The 26,645-nt window shown below is 44.4% G+C and overlaps 1 protein-coding gene and 1 long non-coding RNA gene across 11 annotated transcripts in view; one reads left to right on the top strand and one right to left on the bottom strand.

Annotated features, from left to right (window-relative positions):
* FAM184A (family with sequence similarity 184 member A) overlaps positions 1 to 26,645 on the top strand; it is a 186,934-nt gene that overhangs the window by 86,332 nt on the left and 73,957 nt on the right. For all 10 annotated transcript variants that reach the window (XR_332068.5, XR_012902649.2, XR_332069.4 and 7 more), the window contains exon 7: positions 11,425 to 11,586. Coding sequence is in view for 7 of the 10 variants with exons in the window: in XM_006123068.5 (XP_006123130.3) it covers positions 11,425 to 11,586 (162 nt within the window). In the remaining 3 variants the exon portion in view is untranslated. The remainder of the gene's footprint in view (positions 1 to 11,424; positions 11,587 to 26,645) is intronic.
* LOC142827869 (uncharacterized) lies at positions 14,758 to 19,817 on the bottom strand. Its single transcript, XR_012902652.2, has 3 exons — positions 19,691 to 19,817; positions 17,020 to 17,131; positions 14,758 to 14,895 (listed from the first exon to the last, which is right to left on the bottom strand). It is a non-coding gene; the product is annotated as an uncharacterized LOC142827869 (long non-coding RNA).

Raw genomic sequence — 26,645 nt, 5'->3', positions numbered from 1 at the left:
CTATAGACCTCTTCGCTTCTACCCAGAACACCAAATGTCCTCGATTCTGCTCACGTGCGGGACTTGGCAAACACTCTCTGGGGGATGCCTTCCTAATCAAATGGACAGCCCCCCTACACTACACCTTTCCCCCCCATACCGCTCATCCCAAGAGTTCTACGCAGGATCCTGAGAGACAAAGCCCTAGTCATCCTGATTGCCTCGTCATGGTCTCACCAAACCTGGTACCCATACCTTCACAGGTTAGCGGTCCAGCCTCCCCATCCTCTACCATACCGGATAGACCTACTATCTCAGGACTACGGCAGGATACTGCGTCCACAACTCCGTACCCTGCATCTTCAAGCGTGGCTTCTCTCTGGTTCTCAGAGATAGAAGATTGCTGTTCCCAGCGAGTAAAAGACATCATTTTCCATAGCAGGAGGCAGTCTACTCGAAAAACCTACCAGCAGAAATGGACATGATTCTGTCACTGGTGTCAGTGAGCCAAAGTGGAACCCTGTGTCTCCCTACTAAATATCATCCTAGACTACATCCTGGACCTTAAAACATCAGGACTGTCAATCTCCTCTCTCTAAGGGTATGTCTAGACTACAGGCTTTTGTCGACAGAAGTTCTGTCGACAGATACTGTCGACAAAGCGCATCTAGACTACATCCAGTTCTGTCAACAAAGCAAGCCGCTTTGTCGACATGACAGTGTAGATGAAAAGGACAGTGTAGATTCAATAATGCCTTCTGTCGACAGAACTGTCGACAAAAGGCGTTATTCCTCATAGAATGAGGTTTACAGCCATCGACAAAGCTGCTGAGTTCTGTCGACGTTATGTCAACAGAACTCAGCAGCAGTGTAGACGCAGGTATAGTTTTGTCGACAAAAGTCCACTTTGTCGACAAAACCCTGTAGTCTAGACACACCCTAAGAGTACATCTCTCCGCAATAGCAGCATTTCATACTTCGGTGGACGGCTTTTCCATTTTTAACCATCCTATCACGAAGAGATTCCTTAAGGGACTCTACAACATATACCCACCATATAAGGCCCCACCTCCCTTATGGAACCTAAATCTTGTTCTGGACTACCTCACAAGACCTCCTTTTGAGCCATTAGCAACAATACCACTTCCCTTTCTTTTTATGAAAGTCCGTTTCCTCTTAGCCATCACCTCCGTCAGGAGGTTGAGTGAATTTGGGGCATTAACGTCAGAACCTCCTTACACAGTTTTCACGAAGGATAGGGTCATATTTAGACCCCACCCTACATTCTTGCCAAAGGTCTGTACAGAATTCCATCTCAACGAACTGATCGTGTTTGCTTCCTTTTTCCCAAAACCGCACTCTTCACAGAAGGATGCCAGCCTGCATACTCTGGACATCCGGAGGGCTCTGGCCTTCTTCCTAGAAAGAACAAAACCATTTCGTAAATCTGAAAGACTTTTTATCTCCATCGCCGAATGATCCAAGGGGACACCAATATCATCACAACGAATCTCAAAGTGGATATCGACATGCATAATTAAGTGCCACACTGGTTAAAATACCACTACAGCGCCCACCACGAGCGCATTCCACTCGAGCGACAGCTGCTTCTACAGCCTTTCTGAGCAATGTCCCCTTAAGAGACATTTACCGGGCAGCAACATGGTCTTCAAACCATACCTTTGCAAAACATTACGCTATCCTTCCACAACTCAGGGACAAATCAGCAGTTGCCACAGCAGTGCTCTCCACCACTGCCAGACACTGACTCCGGCTCCCTCCAACCACATATTGAATACTGCTTTGTAGTTACTTAGAGTGGAGCACCCACGGGGGACTCTACTCGAAGAAGAAAAGGGAGTTACTCACTTCGTGCAGTAACGAGTGTTCTTCGAGATGTGTCCCCATGGGTGCTCCACGACCCTCTCTTCCTCCTTTCTGCTCAGAGTCCAAATTGCTCGGGCAGACACGAGGAACTAAAAGGGAGGGGGTTTGGCCGTGCGCTGCAGGAGGTGGGAAGGGCTCAAGACGCCTCCTGGGCATGCGCGGCCCAATGGGGGAAACTGCTTTACAGAGCTCCGATCTGCGGCTCAGGGCGACCCTTTACCTAGAGTGGAGCACCCACGGGGGGGCACATCTTGAAGAACACTCGTTACTGCACGAGGTGAGTAACTCCCTTTTACTTTCATTGCTGCTTGAAAGAGGTACAATACTGCATTTATTTTCTGTAAGTAGTACAAGACTGAGTATTCACTGTTGTAGAAGAAACTTGCTTGTTAAATGATGGTTACATCCTTTTATTTTGTCTTTAAAATTCCTGTTAATGTTTAGATATTTAAAATAATATTTTGGCTCTACCTAAAATGAAATATACATTTATTGCCCTTTCTCTTCATAATCCCATCACTCTTTTAGTCAAGACTAAAGGTAACAGCTAATATCTAACTTAGATCTCCCCTCCCGTGATCTGAGACCATTGCTTCTTGTTCTGCCATCTGTCAATGGAGAACAGCCTCTTTCCATCCTCTTTGGAACCTCCCTTCAGGAAGTTTAAGGTTGCTATCAAATCCCCCCCTAACTCTTCTCTTTTTCAGACTAAACAAGCCCAAATCCCTCAGCCTCTCCTCATAGGTCATGTGCTCTAGCCCCCTAATAATTTTGGTTGATTTCCCCTGGACCCTCTCCAGTGCTTCTACCTCCTTTCTATAGTGGGAGGGAGGGGGCAGACCTGGATGCAGTACTTCAAATGTGGCCTCACCAATGCCGAATGAAGGGGAATAATCACTTCTCTAGATCTGTTAGAGTGCTCCTCCTAATACACCTTAATATGCCATTAGCCTTTTTGGCTACAAGGGCACATATCCGACTTCTCATCCACTGTAATCCCCAGATCCTTTTCTGCAGAACTACTACTTAGCTGTTGGTCCCCAGCCTGTAACAATGCTTGGTATTCTTCTGTCCCAAGTGTAGGACTCTGCACTTGTCCTTGTTGAACCTCATCAGATTTCTTTTGGCCCAATCCTCCAGTTTGTCTAGGTCACTCTGGACTCTATCCCTACCCTGCAATGTATCCACCTCTGCCCCTAGCTTAGTGTCACCTGCAAACTTGCTGAAGGTACAATCCATCCCCTCATCCAGGTTATTAATAAAGATGTTGAACAAAGCTGGCCCTGGAACTGATCCTTGGGGCACTCCACTTGAAACCGACCGCCAGCCAGACATTGAGCCATTGAACACTACCCATTGAGCCCAACAATCTAACCGTCATTCTGTTGCAGAAGTAGAGTCCAGCTGATTGTTCCTTAGGCATTAGCTATTGGCTTATTTCAGATCTTCAAGAGACATCCCTGGGGGTGCTCCTCAGCAGGTGTTGTAGTGTCCCAGGGCCACAGAGAGGATTCTTCCTAGCAGCACATTGGGGTCGCACATGCGTGGTGGCGTGAGGCACACAGTGCCATCCTGCACTACCGTGCATGTGTGGGCCACCCTCCCTTCAGTTCCTTCATACCGTCCCTGGCTCAAGATGGACCTCTGCAGTGCTCTTCATTCCTCAATAGTTCTCTGTAGAATAGATGATTAGTTAACTCCAAGTTCTTCTCTCTAGTTGTTCTTAAAAAAAGCGCCATTCACCCCAAATTGGTTCTCCCGCCATTTAAGATCACCTGGAATGATAGGTTCACTGGAGTTTAAACTCAGCACAGACTGCAGTGACACAAATGATAGCCTTGCAAAATGCGTTAAGTGCCTTGGGGACTCCCATGTTCAAAGGGACTGCCCACACTGTGCTAAACTTAAGGCATGAATGCGGAGTGATAGGAACCACTCATTTAAAAATGCTCACAATTGAGAAGGGCAAACACTCTTCAGACCTGGGCTCTCAGCAGATTACTAATGATGAGAGACAAACCAAAGAAATCACTAAAGAAACGCACCACCTCTCTTCCACAAGATCTGCACTCTCTTAAACAGCATTTGACTGAGAGGCAGGCAACAAAAATCACATCTCATCATGTACAATAAGCTGGGCACCTCTGGTGCTGACCAAGCTCCCCACGAATGTGCCTCACATGGTGCCTATACGGAGGCTATAGGCCATTCAGTGCCTGCCTCAGAACTCAGCAACACATACGGCGCCGAACAGCACAGTGCCTGAGATCACGATGCTGAAAGTGGTTACCACGGCACCGCAACAGCTGACGGGGCAGTCTTATCAGCACTTCCCCACCTTTGCTGACCACAGCAGCTTCCCACACTGCGTGCTTGGCACCTAGAATACCACAGGTGCCAACGCTGCTTGCAACATCATTAGCCTTGGTGCCTTTCACTCCTACCATTAGCTATCGGCATCCAAGGAACCTTGTGGTCTTCTCAACTTTTAACTCCGTTTTTAAGCACTGACAAACTATCTTACTCAGCACCATCCAAATACACGTCATCACCTATTTTGTTATGAAGTGATGATGATGAGGAGCCAGGGGTTTTCTCATCCCATCTGTCACCATGCACAGAATCATCAGGACATTTGTCTCATGCCGATTTTTGCCCACCTTACCAACGTGGGCATGGCCCCCCCGGATCCATACCCATGGATACCACCACCCCCTTATCCACTTCCATGGCAGTTTTGGAGCCCATGACCTCAATATCACAAAAAGAGGCCATATAAGACCTAAAAGTACTTTTTCCCCTATCCCAATCCATTCTAATACAGAGTGAATAGAATGAAATCGATGAACAACAGTCCACCGATTTAGGTCCAGACACATTATTAGACACAAACTCACTATCTGTGACAGGTGAGGCTGTCATGCCACAACCCTTGGCAACCACTGAAGACTTCACCCCCTTCCAGGAACTTTTTAAGAGAGTCACAGCTAAGTTAAACATTGCGATGGAGGAAATGCAGGACACACAACACAAGCTTACAAACATCCTGCAGGCTACGCCTTCTTTAAAAATTGCCTTGCCTGTTAACTCAGCCATTATAGAACTTGCCAAAATCCTTTGGAAAACCCCTTCCTCAATCCCTCCCACCTGCAAAAAGGCATTATGCAAGTATTATGTCCCACCAAAGGGGTCGGAGTTTTTATTTACTTGTCCACCACTAAACTCCCTGGTAGTTGATGTGCCTCTGCAAAGAAACAAGCAACAGCAAAATTGTTCCGTGCCATCAAACAGGGATAATGAAAGACTGACACACTCGGCAAAAAGGTGTATACCTCAGCCATATTACAAATAAGAGTGGCCAACTATACAGCACGCCTCAGTAAATATGACTTCAACAGTTATGCAAAGTTCAACACCTTTATAAACAATATACCAGAGATGAAAAAGATGCAGTTTAGAATGATTATCGCAGAGGGCCAGGCAATATTGAGGACAGCCCTTGAAGCTGCCCTAGACATAGTGGACACGACCACAAGAACAGCAGCCATGGCAGTTGTCACGAGACGGGCTTTGTGGTTCAATTCCTTCACCTTCCCTCTTGAAATTCAATCGACTGTGGACGATCTACTATTTGAGGGGAGTAAAGCTCTTTTAATTGAAAACCAATGATGTCCTCCACTCCATGAAAGACTCCCAGGCCACATTACGCTCCCTTGGCATTCAGACACCTGCAACAAAGACAAGGCAATACAAATACCAACCATACCAGAGGCCAAGATACCTGCAGTCCACATACCAATAGCAAAGGCAAGACCACCCGCCATACCAACAATGCCGCTGCGGTAGACAGCAGCACAGATTAGTCAGGCCAATGCTTCCAACCATCCGCCTCAACCCAATAAACACATTTGAGGCATTGTCGAGAAACTAAAAATCATCTTCCCTCCTCCAGAGGTCCCAAATACTAGGAAAGCTTTCACTAACCATCTTCTGCCACTTTATGACAAATAGTGCAACATTACATCTGACAGATGGGCGCTACAGATAATTTCATTCAGATACACCATCCCATTCCTGTCCATCCACCCACCCTGTCCCTCTTCAGAGACTCCTCTCAGGAGACTATATTACAACAAGAAGTAGATCATCTTTTACAATTGGGTGCTACAGAACCTATTCCCCCAGAGTTTCAGAGGACTGCATTTTATTCTCATTACTTCCTTATCTGGAAAACAAAAAACAGAGGCTGGTGCCCAATTCTTGATTTGAAGGCCCTGAACAAATTTGTAAAGAGGCAAAAGTTACATTTTCCCCCCTGCCTCCTGACAGGTTCCTGAGGATCTGTGAGTTAGTTCAATTGCTCCGCATAATGATATTGTATCACAGCCCATAACTGTTTACAACTCCTGGGACATACGGCGTCTTGCAATCCTATGGTCCTCAGCGTCTGTCTGTTTGAGGTGCCTCCAGGGATGGCTCAGATCAAATTACAAACCCAACATGCACTCCCTGACCAAAACCCTGTTAGTCTCTGACACAGCAAAAAGATCAATACTGTGGTGGACAAAACCATACAATTTTATGAACGGGCATACCCTTTCAAACTCCAGAACCCACAGTGGTCATCACCACAGATACTTCCCTCATGGGCTGCAGAGCACACATGAGACCTTACAACCCAGGGTCTATGGACCCTGGCAGAGAGGATGCTACACATCAATGTCCTCGAGCTCAGGGCCATCTGGCTTGCATGCCAGCATTTTGTATCCTACATCACTGCAACACACGTCAGAATATGTACCGACAACACAGTCTTTGTTTTTTGTAACAGACAAGGCAGGATACGATCCCATGCCCTATGCAAGGATGCCATAGCACTAACTATGGAACTGGTGCCTCACTCATGGCATCTCGGTGAGTGAATGCCATCTTCCTGGCGCCCTAAACACCACAGAGGACGCCCTAAGCAAAGCCTCACCTCACCTCAAGATCATGAATGGTAGATCAACCATTTAGTTCTGACAGATATTTGCACAGTGGGAATACCCTCTTCTAGACCTATTCGCTACCAGAACAAACAACAAATGCCCACTTTATTGCTCCATGGTGGGCATGGGAAAGCACTCACTCGGAGACGCCCTTATCCTCAAGTAGAATGACCACCTACTCCATGCATTCCCTCCCTTTCCCCTCTCAACAGAGTATTCATCAAAATACAGAAGGACAAAATGAGGGTTATCCTAACAGCACCTTGCTGACCCCGGCAGCCATGGTTTCCCCTCCTGCGCAGAATGACCCTATATTGCCCGATCATACCCCCATGCAACCCGAGCATACTGTTCTAACAAGGAACCACAGCTTCTCACCCTCACAATTTCTCCTTCTTCACCTCAAAGTGTGGTACCTTGATGGTTCATGGACATAGAATTACAGTGTTCAAAGCAGGTATGTGAGGTGCTCCTCCACACAGGGCCCTGCAATGGGGAAGGCATACACTAAGAAATGGTCTTGTTTTGTACATTGGGCTGCTTCCCGTAACATATCATTGGATGATGCCCCTCTTGCCTACAATCCTTGATTACTTACTGCATGTTAAGCACTCCCACCTTTCCATGAGCTCAATTAGAGTACATCTCGCAGCAATAACAACATTCCATATGACCGTTGATGACACCACGGTCTTCGCACATCCCTCAAGGACTGGGGCAGATAACCAACTCCTTATCCAAAATCTCTGAGGGAAAGTGAACATTATGACAAGGAGGTGCCAGTGGAGAAGCCTAATGATATTCTTTTTATCAGTGATCCAGGTCAGAGTCTGGTGTGGTTTTCCAGTTATATGGTCTTTCAAAAGAAGTCCCAACCCACCAAGAGGGGCAACAATTACAGTGTTCTTAATTTATAGATCCCTAAGTGTTGTATAAAGGTGGCTATGTACCATTATCTCCATTTTTTTTTAAACAAAGGCACAGAAAGCTGAAATTACTTGCTGTGTGGTGCTGAACTTGTCAGTGCACTTTTCTGTATGTCAGTCACTCCATCTGTAAAAGAGGGATAATGGTACATCTGTGTAATTAGTTTATTATCTTTGATTGTGCTGCTCTAGACTCAGTCTTTGCCTGTCAGTGCCTGTAGAGATGGTTCCAGAAGATGCTTGTACTTGGAAATATAAGGGTCAGAAAATAGTTTCTCACCAGGGATCCTTGAATAATTGATTTTTTTACTGAAATGGTGAAGAGATAATTTTCACAAACTATAACTATTGACTAGACTCAATAGCACTAAACTGTTTCCATAGTGCTAATATAGTTCCTAAGCTTTTGTTTGCTTGAATTGCAACCAGAGGGCAATTCAAATTATAGTAAGCAAGGTTTAATTATTCAGATTGATCTTATTCTAGGACACTAGGGTTAACGCTATGCCTCTTGCAAAAAATGCTTTGGGATTTTGTAAGGACAACTGATAAGGCATACATTTTACATTATTTTCAAAGATGACAGGGATTCCAGTAACACCTTATCACTATACTCGATCATTGGTTTGGTATTGCTTCAGAAAAATTGCCTTCTAGCGAATCAAGTACCATATCCTGCAACATCTAGGTTTCCTCTGAGATTTCTGTCCAGTTGTGAATTTGATAAAAGTTGGTTTTGCTTATACATTCTTATATCTCATTTGGATTTTGATTAACACTATTTTTCCTGTTAACTAATTCAATAATGTTTTTGTTCTTGAGACAAGGTGGGTGAAGAAATATCTTTTTTTGGACAAAATTCTGTTAGTGAGAGACAAGCTTTTGAGCCATTCAGAGCACTCATACTGGTATGAGGGGAAAAAACCCTCCCAGCTAGATCCCTACCTGGATACAAATATGCATCTGCATCCATATTTGCAAAAATGAACTATAGATATCTGCCTCTATATCCGCTCGTACCCATGGATATAAAGTGGATATCCCCAAATTTGCAGGGTTCTAGATACAAAATTTGTATCTGCATTCGCTTCCTCAAAAATGAGCCGTGGATATTCCACATCAACATCTGTGGATGCAGATACCCATGGATATAAAGTGATATCCGTGGATTTACAGGGCTCTACTCCCAGCATCACAGCAAATTGAGGTGGGACACATTGTCATAAGTAGGTAGCATGTGGTGGAATCAGCCATTCAAAGTAGAATGGCTTATTAATACCTCTGCAGTCATAGGACAGAAAGAGGGGATTGGTTAGTTACAGATTGTTGCGATAAGCCATAAATCCATTGTTTATGTTCAGTCCATGATTTTTAGGGTCTAGCAGACTAATGAATTTAAGCCCCTACACTTGTCTTGTGAAAGTGTTTTCAGGATTCCTTCGAGGATGGGGTCTGATAAGTATTCCAAAATAACATAGTCCACGTCTACACTACAAACTTTTATTTCATCATAATGTCAAAATAATGTCGACTGGAGGACTTCGTACTCCAACTACTGTAACCCTCATTTTACAAGGAGTAAGTGAAGTTGGAGGAAAAGTGCTCTTCCTCGGACTTCCTGTTGTGTAGACCGCACCAAAAGCCAAAATAAGCTATTTCAACTTAAGCTATGCAATTGACATAGCTCAAGTTGCATAGCTTATTTAGGTTGATAATGATAATAGTGATTGTAAATAAGTATTAAAACATGTAAATATGTATCCAGGGCTGCGTTAGAGAGGCACAGGGCTTGGGCCATGCTCTTCATCTGCTCCACTCTCCCCTTTTTCCCTTCACCAGAGCAGTGCAGCCAAAGAGATTATGGGGCTTGACTCAGCAACAGCAAACAGTTGCCCTCCACCCCCTCATCACCGTGTGGGCAATGGGAACTATCTGGCAGCCAGATCAGCTCTGCTGTGCTGCCCTTCCAGCCCAGGGCATGAACACATGAGAAGCCCAGTGCATTGGGCCAGGAGAGGCCAGCAGGGTGGGGCAGATTGAGGAGTGGAGCAGGCTTCCAGGCGGCTCTGGCTCCTACCTCCTGAGTAGTGAGGATGAGGGGGAGGCAACCCCTGCTGTCACACTGTGCCAATCCCATAATCTCCTGGTTCCCTCCTATCCATAGGACGGTTGGGGTGCCTGATGGGGACCCCCCAAAAGAGCAGCACCTGTGGAAGCTGCCCCAGTTTGACCTATGGATGAGACAGCTCTGTATAATATTTTAAGTCTGTGCCTCCACATCGGAAACCAGGTTTACTCATATTTGTAAAATATGTATTTGAAGACTGTCATATTTTTCAGAGTTCACAGTTGCATACTTCATACTATATACTTGAAATGGAGGAATTTATAAGGTCACCATAAGATTATTTTCTCTTTAATGTCTTGTCTTCGAGCAATTTGAAGTTTTTCAAATGAAGAATTTAATGGAGCATTCTTGTAGCATGTTAGTGGTTTTTATATTGAAATGCATCCTGATTAATGGATAAAATAGGTTAATTAAGGTAGGGAAATTCTCTTTGTCAGTTGCTTGGTCATGGGCTTTTCTGAGTGTTTCCCTTATTCTTCTATCACTTCTATTCCTTAGGCTACTCCATTTGCTGTAGCATAAGTTCCTCTTAGCGATTTTCTTGTTCCCCAACTTTCCACTTAGGTTCTTCTCATACTTTGGGGCAATAACCAAGTTTCACCCTTTCTTCTATCTTATGCTAGTCCTTTGATGGGGCCTGAAAGTCTCACTGGTATTTCACATGTGCCCTGTTGCTCCTACTTATGATTGTTGCCATTTCTGCATGTGCTTCACCTGCTAAGACTTCCCCCCCACCCTCCTTGTTGTACCTCCCTCAGGGGCCAACGTGCCCCATTTGTGCTGTCACTTCGCTGTCTAAAGCTGTCAGTCTAGTTTGCATAAATTCCACCTGTAAATTAGTCGCATCTGTTCTGAGTCATATATTTTTCTGTGTCTGTGCAGTTTTAAGTAATCTTTGCTACATATCCTGAGTTCAGTCCCTACATTCCACACCCCCTTTCAGAGCATTGCTCTGCTTTTACTACTTGTCTGGGTGCCATCCTAACAATCTGACTCTCTCCCCCACTGCATCAATGCCTCCTATTTGTATTCTATAATTCCTCACAAAATGTTGGTCTAGGTTGGTTATCTTTTCTTTTAAAGGTATTCAGTTGTTAATCATACAACTATTGTAAATTTAAATACGTAGGAGAATTTCTGCCTGTCGGAATATGAAAATAGTCAAGTTAAAGAGAAAATAGGTTGCACCCAAAAATGTGATTTACCAGGATTATGATGCCAGGGCTGAAAAATTGCTGTGAAGATGCTCATGCCCACTCTGTAGCCCCTAAGCTTTAGGATCCTGAAAGGGGGGGAGGGTCCGGCATCCCAATCTCTAGCCTAAACATGAATGTCTGCGCAGCAATGTTTTAGCTTCACAGTCTGCCTACCAGCCCCAGTCAGCTGACCTGGGCCAATGATGCCCATGTGGTTCTACTCTTTGTAGACCTCTTTAGAGTGAAAGATGTGAGGCTGATTTTGTTGGATTGCCATTAATAATGGCTATTTAATCATTGTATTTCTTTACATATTGTAGGTGTGTCGACTACAAGACCTAGTAAGAAAAAGTGAAAAGGGCCTTGGTACTGCAGAAGGACACATCTCCAATCTTCAGGAAGCCCAGGAAATACTCCAAAAAGAACTAGAGTTAACCAGAGCAAGGCTGAGAGAGACCACGGATTCATTATATAATGTTGAGGTAACCACATAACGGGAAAGTAAATGATTTAAAACACAATTACAGTGATATCTGATGGTTTTTAAAATGTCAAGGCCTGGTTTCCTGGATATATTAAACATGTAGCTTCATATAGGTCTATTAAAAATGTTTATTTCCTTTTTTCATTTCAAGTCTTAAGGCCTATAAATTAGATGTGAATATTTTAAGAGCTTATTTGTATTGTTAACTCTGAGTGTTGCTACAAACACATCTTTCTGTCTGAAATTGAACTGTAATCATAGAATCATAGAATACTAGGACTGGAAGGGACCTCAAGAGGTCATCGAGTCCAGTCCCCTGCCCTCATGGCAGGACCAAATACTGTCTAGATCATCTCTGATACACATTTATCTAACATACTCTTAAATATCTCCAGAGATGGAGATTCCACAGCCTCCCTGGGCCATTTATTCCAGTCTTTGACTACCCTGACAGCTAGGAACTTTTTCCTAATGTCCATCCTATACCTCCCTTGCTGCAGTTTAAGCCCACTGCTTCTTGTTCTATCCTCAGAGGCCAAGATGAACAAGTTTTCTCCCTCCTCCTTATGACACCCTTTTAGATGCCTGAAAACTGCTATCATGTCTCCCCTCAGTCTTCTCTTTTCTAAACTTAACAAACCGAATTCTTTCAGCCTTCCTTCATAGGTCATGTTCTCTAGACCTTTAATCATTCTTCTTGCTATTCTCTGGACCCTCTCCAATTTCTCCACATCCTTCTTGAAATGCGGTGCCCAGAACTGGACACAGTACTCCAACTGAGGCCTAACTAGCACAGAGTAGAGAGGAAGAATGACTTCTCGAGTCTTGCTCACAACACACCTGTTAATGCATCCCAGAATCATGTTTGCTTTTTTTGCAACAGCATCACACTGCTGACTCATATTCAGCTTATGTTCCACTAAAACCCCTAGAACCCTTTCTGCCGTACTCCTTCCTAGACAGTCGCTTCCCATTCTGTATGTGTGAAACTGATTGTTCCTTCCTAAGTGGAGCACTTTGCATTTGTCTTTATCAAACTTCATCCTATTTACCTCAGACCATTTCTCCAATTTGTCCAGATCATTTTGAATTATGACCCTATCCTCCAGATTAGTTGCAACCCCTCCTAGCTTGGTATCATCTGCAAACTTAATAAGCGTACTTTCTATGCCAATATCTAAATTGTTGATGAAGATATTGAACAGAGCCGGTCCCAAAACAGACCCCTGCAGAACCCCACTTGTTATACCTTTCCAGCAGGATTGTGAACCATTAATAACTAATCTCTTAGTACGGTTATCCAGCCAGTTACGCACCCACCTTATAGTAGCCCCACCTGAGTTGTATTTGCCTAGTTTATTGATAAGAATATCATGTGAGACCATATCAAACGCCTTACTAAAGTCTAACTATACCACATCCATCACTTCTCCCTTATCCACAAGACTCGTTATCCCATCAAAGAAAGCTATCAGATTGGTTTGACATGATTTGTTCTTTATGAATCCATGCTGGCTGTTCCCTATCACCTTGCCACCTTCCAAGTGTTTACAGATGATTTCCTTAATTACTTGCTCCATTATCTTCTCTGGCACAAAAGTTAAACTAACTGGTCTGTAGTTTCCTGGGTTGTTATTGTTTCCCTTTTTATAAATGGGCACTATATTTGCCCTTTTCCAGTCTTTTAGAATCTCTCCTGTCTCCCTTGATTTTCCAAAGATGATAACTAGAGGCTCAGATGCCTCCTCTGTCAGCTCCTTGAGTATTCTAGGATGCATTTCATCAGGCCCTGGTGACTTGTAGGCATCTAACTTTTCTAGGTGATTTTTGACTTGTTCTTTTTTTATTTTATCTTCTAAACCTCCCACCTTCCCACTAGCATTCACTATGTTAGGCATTCCCTCAGACTTCTCGGTGAAGACCAGAACAAAGAAGTCATTAAGCATCTCTGCCATTTCCAAGTTTCCTGTTACTGTTTCTCCCGCCTCACTGACCAGTGGGCCTACCCTGTCCTTGGTCTTCCTCATGCTTCTAATGTATTTATAAAAAGTCTTCTTGTTTCCCTTTATTCCCGTAGCTAGTTTGAGCTCATTTTGTGCCTTTGCCTTTCTAATCTTGCCCCTGCATTCCTGTTTTGTTTGTCTATATTCATCCTTTGTAATTTGTCCTACTTTCCATTTTTTATATGACTCCTTTTTTTTATTTTTAGATCATGCAAGATCTCATGGTTAAGCCAAGGCAGTGTTTTGCTATATTTTCTATCTTTCCGGTGCAGCGGAATAGCTTCCTTTTGGGCCCTTAATAATGTCCCTTTGAAAAACTGCCAACTCTCCTCAGTTGTTTTTCCCCTCAGTCTTGATTCCCATGTGACCTTACCTATCAGCTCTCTGAGCTTACCAAAATCCGCCTTTCCGAAATCCATTGTCTCTATTTTGCTGTTCTCCCTTCTATCCTTCCTTAGAATTGTGAACTCTGATTTCATGATCGCTTTCACCCAAGCTGCCTTCCACTTTCAAATTCTCAACCAGTTCCTCCCTAGTTGTTAGGCTCAAATCTAGAACAGCTTCCCCCCTGGTAGCCTTTTCAACCTTCTGAAATAAAAAGTTGTGTCCAATGCAGTCCAAGAACTCATTGGATACTCTGTGCCCCTCTGTGTTATTGTCCCAACATATATCTGAATAGTTGAAGTCCCCCTTCACCACCAAATCCTTTGGATGATATTGTGAGTTGTTTAAAAAAAGCCTCATCCACTTCTTCCACCTGGGTAGGTGGCCTGTAATAGACTCCTAGCATAACATCACCCTTGTTTTTAATCCTTTTTAGCCTAACGCAGAGACTCTCAACACTTCCATCTCCTATGTCCATTTCCACTTCACTCCAAGTTCATTTTTAATATATAAGGCAACACCTCCTCCCTTTTTTCCCTGTCTATCCTTCCTGAGCAAGCTGTACCCTTCTATACTAACATTCCAATCGTGTATTATCCCACCAAGTTTCTGTGATGCCAACAAAGTCATAATCGACTGAGTAGCTTTATTAGAGCTATAATTTTGTGTTTCTCATGTTGATTTTCACTTCATGTGCACTCAGACCATGAAATAATTAACTTTCTCCTTCGAGTGGTCCCCATGGGTGCTCCACTCTGGTTGCTGGTGCGTCCTCGCGCCGGCGACCAGAGATCTTTCTAGCTGTTTCCACCATGCTGCGCACACGTGTTGTTGAAATCTCTTAGGCATGCACGCGGCGTGGCTCCTCATTTCCTTCTCGACCGTCCTCGGCAGCAGACTGAGCTTCTTTCTCTCTTCAACTTTGGTCAGAAATAGATTGAAACCTTGGTTAATTCCTACAGTTACCTTAGAGTCCAAGTTATTTCATCCTGCTACCCACCCCCAGTCTATAGTTAAAACAAAACAAAACAAAAAATGTTCTCTTGTTGCGGCTTGCTGCTTGTTCCCCACACCTCATGCTGGGATCCCCCGGCTTTAAAAGGTGTCAGACATGCCGGGAGGCTATGCCCGTGTCTGATGGGCATTCCTATTGTATTAAGTGTCTCGGCGAATCCCACCGGACTCAGAAGTGCCAGCACTGCTCGAAATTGACCTCCAGAGCATGTCGGGATCGAGCTAACAGGCTAAAAATGATCCTTTATGAAAAGTCTCTCCTACCTCCATCAGACAATCCACCAGTAGCTCCAGAAATGGCCTGCCTCACCAAGGGTACAGATAAATCATGTCCCTCTGCCCTTTCTAGCCTGATGGCATCAAGAACGGCCAATTCCCCAATTTCCCTACCCTCGGCGCCCTCAGCCTCATGGGTCAGCACCACGGATAAGCCAGGCACGTCTGGTACGGCTCCAGCCAAGACACGGGCACCACAGAAATGAGTGCATTCGGAACTGAGACAAAGATCATCGGCACCGCCCGCGCCGACGGCACCGACCTCCTCTTCGGTACCAGCCACACCGGCAGGCCATAAGGAGCATACGGCGTCAAAACAGCCATGGCACTACTCCGCGGCACTGACATCAGCTGCGAAAAAGTCCCGCACCGACATGTTGACCCTGGACAACTCGGCACCGGTATCGGCACTGAGCAAATCCCCTACCTCAGCACCGAGCCAGCTACTGCTCCCTGGAACAGAGCCACTCACCACTGGCACCAACCTCTTCAGTCCAACCAGTACTCTCCCACAGATCGTCTCACGTTTCATGGACTCCAAGTGAGGCAGTCATGGAACCCAGGAGCAGATTCTCCTCCCAGCACTTTATTCCTGTGCACAGACCTCCTTCTTGTCAGCCTTCCGTCACACAATACACATACTCACCTCCGCCACCACTATGGTATGCACAACAATACAGTTACCCACCAATGCCATACGCTACTCAATGGCAACCATGTGAGCCACTCCCCAAGCAAAGTCATCATCGTCCTCCTTCAACAACTTCCAGACCACCAGCTTTGCCGCCTCTTACTGCTTCCATTACAGAGCCAAATTCCCCACGTCACTCTGAGATACAAGATTCTTTCTCAGGTGGTGAGGATAGGTCCCCTCTACATAATTCCTCAACCTCACCTGGTGAGGCAGTAACACCTGAAGCTCCACCATATGGTGATGATTCTAGAACATTTCAAGATCTCTTCAAGCGGGTGGCATTAGCACAGGAACGGGACTTACAGGAGGTACAAGTTAAACAGTACAAGCACTTATGTACACTAGAATCATCCACTACCTCTTGTCTGGCAATCGCTATGGATGAGGCCATTATGGACCCAGCTGATAACATCTGGCAGACTCCCGCGTCTATTCCCCCTACCAACAAGAAGGCGAATGGCAAGTACTTTATCGCGCCAAAAGAAGTGGATTTTCTTTTCACCCATCCACCACCAAATTCCCTAGTGGTGGATTCTGTTCATCACAAAGGAAGACAACCAATCTTAGGATGACACCACAGGATAGAGGCCATAAGAAAATAGACGTTATGGGCCATAAGGTTTATTTGTCTGTCACCCTGCTCTTTCGAGCAGCAAACTACACAGCAATGCTTATGGATTATGATCATGCAAATTATTCCAAACTACAAGCCTTGGCACAACACTTACCAAAACGTAAATGATCAACACTCTTTAATAGAATGCATGAAGGCCACGCAGTCTCCCGCACTGCCTTACAGTCCGCAAAGGACGTAGCAGATACTGCAGCCCATGTCACTGCATCAGCCATCATACTACGCAGGATATCATGGCTACAGGCTTCTGGAGTCCCCAGAGATTTACAGCAAAAGGTTGAGGACCTACCATTCGATAAAACCAACCTCTTTGCTGCCACGACAGATGAGGTATTACATTCTATGTAAGACTCGCGTACCACATTCAGGACATTGGGCATGTACACCCCCCCCCCCCCAACAAAAAGAACGAGAGTCTCGACTTACCAGAGACCAAGGAAGCCTTTCAGACAGCAGCTTCGATACGATTTCCAGCAGAGACAGAGGCTGCAACGTCGTAGACCCCAGCGACAGAAACACTCTGCGACTACTCACCCACCTGCAACAAATTTGAAAAATGTGTCGGGAGCTAAATAGCCACTCCAATAACACTCGCGCCCGGGCCTCCTCAGTTCAACCACTCACTCCGGGCTTTTTTCCACCAATGCACTCAAATAACATCGGACAAATGCGTCCTACAACTGATCCAACATGGTTACGTCATTTCCTTCATCTTTCTGCCCCCCCAGCCATACCTCCTAACCTGTCTCTTTTCAGGGACCCATCTCACGAAATCCTCCTATACCAGGAAGTTTCACACCTATTACAATTGTGTGCTATGGAGCAAGTACCACCAGAATTCCATGGTCGGAGCGTCTATTCAACTTACTTCCGAACCCAGAAGAAGAATGGTGGATGGCGTCCTATATCGGACCTAAGGAGACTCAACAAGTACATTGCTTACCACCGCTTCATAATGGTTACTTTAGCAACTATCATCTCTGCTTCTAGATCAAGGAGACTGGCTTTCAGCTCTTGATCTCCAAGACACCTACTTTCACATCATAATCCACTCGGTGCACAGACGTTTTCTATGATTCAAGGTGGGCACCCAACATTACCAGTACCGAGTGCTCCCCTTTGGCCTTTCAACCGCCCCCAGAGTCTTTTCCAAAACTCTGGCAGTCGTAAGGGCTTCGCTACGTCATCAAGGAGTCATCATTTTTCCATACCTGGATGACTGCTTGATAAAAGGATCGTCCTTTCACGAGACCCAGGAAATGATCGATATTACCATGAGCTCCCTCACCAATCTCGGCTTCCACATAAATCTCTCAAAATCCACGTTACATCTAACCCAGAAGTTAGAGTTCATAGGAGCACTCATCAATACCCTGGTAGCAAGGGCCACTCTACCCGAACACAGATTCAACACCAGGCGCGATCTTATCATGAGTACACAACTAGCTTCTACCATGACGATACGCGAATGCCTCAAGATTCTAGGACATATGGCCTCTACAACATATGTAGTCAAGCTTGCCAGACTTCACATGAAAGGCCTTCAGTCATGGTTAACTACGACTTAGAAGCCCTCCAGAGATTCTCTCTCCAAACGAGTGACTATTCCACCTCGCATCCTCAAGTCACTGCAATGGTGGACAAAACCTCAGAATATGCTAGAAGGCGTACGATTCCATCGTCCTTCTCCCACACTCACAATAGTGACCGATACATCACTTATGGGTTGGGGAGCACTCCTAGGCACCATCACAGCTCAAGGCAAATGGTCCTTTATGGAACAAACCTTACATATCAACCTTCTCGAGTTGCGAGCAGTCAGATATACATGCCAACATTTCCAACCCTACTTAACTCACAAATTCATTTCTACAATGACAGACAATACCACCTGCATGTACTATATCAACCAACAGGGTGGGGCACAATCCCACTCCTTTTGCATGGAAGCCATCAGATTATGGAATTGGTGCCTTACATACCATGTTACCCCCATAACTTCCTACCTACATGGAGTACTCAATGTCACGGCAGATGCCCTAAGCCTCACGTTCCATGATCAACACAAATGGGATATGGACAGGAACGAGCTTGCCCCGGTGTTCCACCAATGGGGACAACCGGACGTAGACCTCTTTGTCACAAAAAGCAACAGAAAATGTCATCTCTATTGTTCAAGGTGAGCTCTAGGGAAGCACTCCCTCGGCAACACCTTTTCTATCACATGGGACAGTCCCTTCCTTTACACCTTCCCGTCCTTTCCCCTCCTTCACAAGGTACTCAAGATCAGAACAGATCGTGCTCAAGTCATACTTGTGACACCGGTGTGGCCCAGACAAACGTGATACCCCTACTTCTACAAGATGGCAATGGTAGATCCGTATGCCTTCCCAATTCACCACGACCTCCTATCGCAGAACTACGGGAGGGATCTCCACTCGGCACTCCACAAGCTGCATCTTCATGCCTGGCTCCTTCATCGGCTTCAAGATGCCAAAAATGTCTGTTCAGAACCGGTGAAAGAGATACTGATCAACAGTAGGAGACAGTCTACCAGGAAAACTTATCTCTACAAATGGAACAGGTTCGCGCACTGGTTCAAAAGTTCCTACATAACATCCCTTGAGCATGCCCCCCTTCCCACCCTACTGGACTACTTACTATACCTGAAGCAGTCATGCCTAGCTCTTACTACTATCAAAGTTCATGCAGCTGCCATAGCAGCTTTTCATCATACTGGACAAGGGGTCTCCTTTCTCGCTGACTCAATAACTAGAAGATTTTTTTTTTAAGGGACTACAGAATACCTTCCCACCGGTCTGTCCACCACTTCCTATTTGGGACCTCAACCACGTTCTCAAGAGCCTGACGAAGCCACCCTTCGAACCACTGGCAACCTGCTCTTGGTCTCATTTATCAATGAAAGTCTCATTCCTCGTGGCAATAACCTCCAGTAGGAGGGTGAGCTAACTCGCCGCACTGATGGATGATCCCCCTTATACAGCATTTGCAAAGGATAGGGTAATACTTCGGCCACACCCTAAGTTCCTCCCCAAAGTCCTTTCGCCTTTTCATGTCAATGAATCTATACACTTACCTGCATTTTTCCTAAGCCTCATGCTGATCCAGTTCAGGCAGTATGGCACACTCTGGACATCCGCAGGGCGCTTGCATTTTATCTCGACCACACCAAGCCCTGGCGTCTATCCCCGAGTCTTTTTTTTGTCCTACGTGGAACGATCCAAAGGACAGGCAGTCTCATCAAAGAGGATTTCTAAATGGATCTCTTCTTGTAGTCAAACATGTTATATGCTCTATAACAAAAACTTACCTGAAACAATTACAGCACATTCCAACAGGGCGATGTCCCCCACTACTGCCTTTCTCAGCAATGTTCCTCTACAAGGTATCTGTAATGCCACCACCTGGTCTTCAGACCATATTTTTGCACAACGTTATGCTCTTTCTTCCTCAGTTTCATCTTCCACGGCGGTGGGACAGTCAGTATTGTCCACAGTGACTAACACGGGGCTCCAAACCCACCTCCTCGGGTTGACAACTGCTGTGTAGTCACCCAGAGTGGAACACCCACAGGGACCACTCGAAGGAGAAGAAAGAGTTACTCACCTTGTGCAGTAACGGTGGTTCTTTGAGATGTGTCCCCGTGGGTGCTGCATTATCCTCCCTCCTTCCCCTGCTTGGAGCCTAATGCTCTAATGGGTAGAGAAGGAACAGAGGAGCCGTACCATACGCGTGCCTAACTGATTCCAATGACACGGGGGGGCAGTCTGGCGCGGCTCGGTGGAAACAGCTAGAAAGATCTCCGGTCGCTGGCATGAGGACGCACCAGCACCCAGAGTGGAGCACCCACGGGGACACATCTCGAAGAACCACCGTTACTGCACAAGGTGAGTAACTCTTTCTTTAATTGCATGTCCTTTTTAAAATTTTCTTTTTAAAATGGGAAAATTACCCTAAAAGAACGAGTAAGAAAGTTTCAGAAAGCAAATGTTCACAATTATTGTAAAGTGTGAAAAAGGTGTTAAGAATATTCTCTTGAAATCAAATTCAACTAAAAAAATATACTGTCTTGTGAACCTATGATTTAATCTATTTAAACATATTTGTTTTTTGTTATTTTGAGAACTAAATTTTCTAAAGGATCTGCAACTTAATAATTATGTTTGTGTACTTATATGGTGGCAAGGAGTCTTACTTATAATTAATTTAACCTACTGATGCCTAACAGAAATGTAGGCTTTTTATAGACAAATTTGCTTATTATATACCAGGGATGTAAAATCCCATTTAAACAGTTAACTGGCTAACCATTATGTCTAACTGGTTTGGGGGCTCCTTCAACCTTAACTGGCCCACAGTGCTGTAGGCTGCTCTGGCCAGCCGGGGCAGAGCCTGCAACACCGCGGGTAGGGGCTGCTTGGGCTGACCCATCCATGCCAGGCCATAGGCAGGGGGCTGCTTCAGCCCAGCTGGACCACCAGTTAACCAGTTACCCTAGTGAGCATGCCAGGAAGGTGAATGCTTACCAAGTAACATTTAACAAAACAATATGAATTTTTTAATTTATTTACACCTTCAAGTTTTTTTTAAAATCAGGGTTTTTTTTTTTCTGTTAAAATTGGTTTTTTAAGTAAAATAGTTAATATTAAAAAAAAAATTAAATCAACTGTGGCAAGGCTGTTCCCTATTCTGGCACTTCAAGTACAGAAGGTGGAGGTCTTCAAGAGACTTTACAAATACCTTATCTCCCTGGGCTTCTGCTTAAAAGCTCTCCAAGGTCACAGATTTCCTGGCCTTGGGAGATAGGCTGCCACCATCAAGTGAAATCCCCCTTCTTGAATCCAGGAAGAAGCAATTGAAACTTCTCCCCAAACTCTTCTAACACAAGATGACAGCTTAAATAAAAAGAGAAAAAAACCTGTAATATCTGATAAGCTGACCTCTTAGTCTTAGGCATGCATATACTGACCTTCTATTACCTTACAGGATACAAAAATCAAATTGTCCCCTTTAAAAACAATGATTTTATTAACAAAACAAACAGATATACTTGATAAAGCATATTTGGTTGCTATGTGTTTTAAAACAACTGAGAAAAGAATTTAAAAACAGAGAAATTCCATTCCTGGAATATAGGTTAAAGTACAGCCTATGGGGGAGGCACATGGACTTAGCACAGAGAAGTTTAACCAAACAATAACACAAAGAAAATAACCTGATTGTGTCTAAACAGACATTCCCTATCTGCTCACAGATCCATACTTTGTTACAGTCCATTTTCATACCTGGTATTCTTTGTAGGCATGGTAGTCCTGCCTGGTTCAATTCATCTTGTCTATCATCTCCCCTCCCCTGCAAACTCCGGGCTTAAAATTCACAAAAAAAAGAAGAAAAGCAAGCAGGGTTTCTTTCATTTAAAATCTCAGCACCTTCCCCCATTGGCTCTTCTGGCTCCCTGCCAACATCTCCTAGCTGCTTGAGTTTAACCCTTTGGTTACTGAAGGCTGGGATGTTCAGAAAATACCAGCACTCCTCCTATCCATCACAGGTCAACATGAGGAACTTAAAATATTGGCTTCTGCAGCTAACTCAGTCGTCTTCACTTTCATTTTCCTGTTTGTTCATCATCTGGAAAAGAAAAACAAGCTTTCCTGCTTTTTCAGATGCCAAATGATTTCTCAGTTTGGAATGAATTAATCCAAAGGGAGAAAATGCTTTTTCTATACCGGCAGAAGAGGCTACTGTTGTTAAAAGTGAGATTACCACGTCAATAGTTTCTGAATCCAAGTGTGACTTCCACCAGTTCACTGGTGTGACTTTCTTTAAAACATCATCATCAGATATATACTACCTGAATAGTTAACCCTTAGCTCTGAAGTTTATTATAGTGGGTATTATGGAAGGATGATTGCTGGATTCCATGTCATAGCCAACACGTCGTCTTCAGCAATTAAGGTTTGACCTGGTACCATGTATTGAGAATATTTGCAAGAAAATGAACCAGATAACGATTGTCCCATTTTTTTCTTAATGCTTGTATTTTAAGTGTCATTGCATATTTCTCTCTTTAAGATTTCACTCTGTTCCTTCCAAATTTCAACAGCAATAAAACAACTATTTCTAGGTATTTTGTTCAATGAAAAAGTTTACCAATCTGCATGTGGCACCCATGTTCCTTTCATCATCTTCAACGCAGCTTCCTCCTGAGAAGGAAGATTTCTAATGATGTTGTTTCATATGGACAACCAGGCCTTCAATTTCATTGTTGCACTGTTTGCATATTGCATTCATACTTGTCTTATACACAGGTAGAGGAACTTTTATTAAAATATTCCCAAACTGGGTCTCTTTTTTTCCCCTGCCTGCTGCCATTATAGGGTTTTCCCTTCTAGTGAAAGAATGGTATATTAGATCTCAAATCAATGAAGGTTACACCCGGAAAGACGTCAATAATATGCTTTGGAATATGCTCCTCAAATAGTTTCACTTCCATTTCTACCTGTCCTTTCCTTCTCATATCTCCAGATTTCTTTTCCTTTGTCCAGATTTATTCCACTTTCAACAATCTTCTATTCATTATACTTTTTTAAACTTTGCACCTTTAGGCTATGTCTACACAGCAGTGTTATTTCAGAATAACTGACTTTATTCCAAAATAACATGGTCCGTGTCTACACTACAAGCAGTTATTTTGATATGCAGTAGACTTCCAATAATCCGGCACCTTTGGAACCCAGGGGGTGCCGGATTATTGGATATGCTGGAGTATCAGGAGGTACTCCGGCAGGGGTGCTGTGACAGGTCTGTGAGGGAAATTGATGAGGGGCGGACTTGGGGAAGCCATGGGGAAGAGCATCTGGGGTGCTGCCGGGTTGGTCCCGCAGCGCCGCTCAGGTGAGGGGCGGTGCTGCGGGACCAACCTGTCAGCACCCCAGCTGCTCCGCCCCATGGCTTTCCAAAGTCTGCTGCTGCTGAAACTGACGAGTGGCAGACTTGGGGAAGTGGTGGGCAGAGCAGCTGGGGTGCTGCATGGTTGGTCCCGCAGTGCTACCCGTCGCCTCCCTGCTTGGCGCCCGGCAGCACCCCAGCTGCTCTGCTCTGCAGCTTTCCCAAGTCCGCCGCTCGTCAGTTCCACCAGTGGCAGCAGTGGACTTGGGGAAGCGGTGTGGAGCAGAGCGGGGGGGGGGGGGTGAGGACCGACTCGGCAGCACCCCAGCTCCTCTCTTCTGCGCCGCTTCCCCAAGTCCGCCGCTGGTCAGTTTCAGCAGTGGGCTTGGGGAAGCGGCGCGGAGAACCTCCAATTGTCCGGCTGGCTGGAGGACTTCCGGGTTCCAGTTGGTACCAGATTATCAGGAGTTCTGGACCACTGGATGCCGGACAATTGGAATTTTACTGTAATGTCAAAATAATGTCAAGTTGGAGGACTTCTTACTTTGACTCCTGTAATTCTCATTTTATGAGGCATAAGGGAAGTTGGAGAAAGAGTGCTCTTTCTCAGACTTCCTGCTGTATAAATAGCACCGAAAGCCTAAATAAGCTATTTTGACTTTAGAGAGAGTTAAGGGCTTGACTCTGTGTACGCAAATTTACAGAGACACTAGGGCTATGTCTACACTGGGCCACTTATTCCGGAAAATCAGTCGCTTTTACGGAATAAGCTGTGAGCTGTCTACACTGGCCCTTGAATTTCCGGAAAAGCAATGATGCTCTACTGTACAAAATCAGCTGCTATTCCGGAAAAACTATTCTGCTCCCGCTCGGGCATAAGTCCTTATTCCGGAACACTGTTCCGGAAAAGGGCCAGTGTAGACAGCCTAGTAGTCTGTTCCGGAAAAAAGCCCCGATCGCAAAAATGGCGATCGGGGCTCTTTTCCGAAAAAGCGCGTCTACATTGGCCACAGACGCTTTTCCGGAAAAAGGGCTTTTCCGGAAAAGCAGCCTGCCAATGTAGACACTCCTTTTCCGGAAAAACTGAAAATGGAATAGTATTCCGTTTTAAGCATTTCCGGAAATTCATGCCAGTGTAGACACAGCCAGAAGGTTTGAGGTCTGTTGTTTTTCACGTCTGTGTATTTTTTATTTGTGTGACAAAGCTCCTATGAAAACGTGGTGGGTCCTGCGTTCCTTGCAGGTTTTGCTTGCCTCAGAGTCTCACAGCAGCCCACAGTTTTAGGCACCACATCTAAGGCTTCAGTTTGCTGTTTGTTGATTCTTTTCATTATTGGCCAGCGTTATAGTAAAACAGAATAAACTCCACAATCCTTTTCTCTGAGTGGAAATGGGGAGTTGTGGGGGGAGGGGAAGAACCCGGGCCCACCCTCTACTCCGGGTTCGAGCCCAGGGCCTGTAATAGTAGCTGCCTCTGTGAATCCTCAACGCCTGTTATAAGACAGCTCCAAGACCCCTGGGCTACGTCCCCACATCTTGCTCAGCATCTTCCTTCTCTCCGCTTAATCCTCTTAGTGTTCAGTTGTTCTCTCCTTTCCTCTTACTTGCAGCAGTGTCCTCCTCCATGTCTCAGGTACACAAGTGCCCCAACTGTAGTTAAAGCTTCTTTTAAGCCACTCTGAACTGGTTTTCTTAATTAGCCCCAGGTGATCTAACAAGCCTAAGTTAGCCTAACTCTGCAGGCCTGGTCAATTAGCCTCAGGTGTTCCACTGCCCCGATTGTCTCTGCTGGTTATAAACCAGCCCCTCCCTGTTACTCAATCTGAGGTTTATATATAGTTCCCCTCCACAACTTTTTTATAGCTATCTGTTCTGACCCTGTCACATGTGTTTAACAAGCATTTATCTTTAGAAACACAAATCCACAGTTTGAGAACTGCAAAACTAATATCTGTGATGGTATCTTAGATGGAGCACTGAATCCCAGTGGGTAGATAGAATGATTAGCCTTAATAATCTGTACGGAAGCCTCTGGACCCATATAAGATTGGGTCCCTAATCCATGAACTATTGGAACTCCATTTATAAAACTTTACTTACACATTACATGAATATATTGCCTCATACTATAGAATTAGACTTTATAACCCTATTCCATGGTGGGATATCTTAGAGGTATAATGTATCTTAATTAAAACTATCTTTAGATAGATTTCTCCCTCCAAAAGGATTATCAAAAATATCTGATTTAAATAAAAATATATTTTTTAATAATTTATTTTTATCTGCCCTGGTTTTGATTAATTCACTCCAGCTGTCAACCATGCAATGCGTGAGGCCCTGGCTGTGATGCACAATTAATAAATGCTCGTTATGGTATTATTTTCCCTTGATTTTCTGTCTTCACCACAATTCAGTCAAAATTATTTGACAGTCATCCTGCTTTTCAAGTAGGGTTTTAATCATAATGCATGTTACTCAAGGAAGCCAAATAAAGGTTCCATGGGTAATGACAGCACTTGCAGCTGAGTATAGATGAGTATAGCACTTTACTGACAAACTATAGGAAGTCTGAGATGTGAGATTTTTTTGGGCTGGGGACAAAATTTAATGGAAGTATCAAAAGACACATCTTTCACATGAGGATGCTTCCATTCCAGAAATTTTTTCCTCAAAGTATGGAGGTATTAGAGCTTATCACTGAAACGGTTTCAAATATTATTTAACACAGACAAAACAAGATATTTCTTCCTAATTGTGGAAACAGTAGAGTGATTTAGCTGAAACTTTCCCTAAAACTGCAGCCTGACTCCCACTGTGGAAAATTTCAGTTCAAAGGATACAAGTTTAACAGAATTATAAGCAACAGAAATTAAGGTCTTTAAGGCTATATTACCAGCTCCACCTGTAGCATATCCTTGGGTCTTTAAATCCTTTCCATTCATCAGAGAATATTTTAATCTTCAGGGTGTATTCAACTGAATTCCTATTTTAAGAAATAAGTCACATCAAGTAAAATTTTAAATTTCCAGGGCTGTAGCTAAACTGACATTTACTTAATTGCTTCTCTAGCCTATTGGTTCCCAGTCTTTTTGATATGGGGGAGCAGCAAAACCCATTCACAAACTTTTGGCATACTGGCA

The sequence above is a fragment of the Pelodiscus sinensis genome, chromosome 3 (assembly GCF_052426305.1).
Source record: "Pelodiscus sinensis isolate ZL-2025 chromosome 3, ASM5242630v1, whole genome shotgun sequence".
In the NCBI taxonomy this organism is placed as follows: Eukaryota; Metazoa; Chordata; order Testudines; family Trionychidae; genus Pelodiscus; species Pelodiscus sinensis.
The sequence above is the reverse complement of the archived record's forward strand: the minus strand, read 5'-3'. Positions and strand labels throughout refer to the sequence as shown.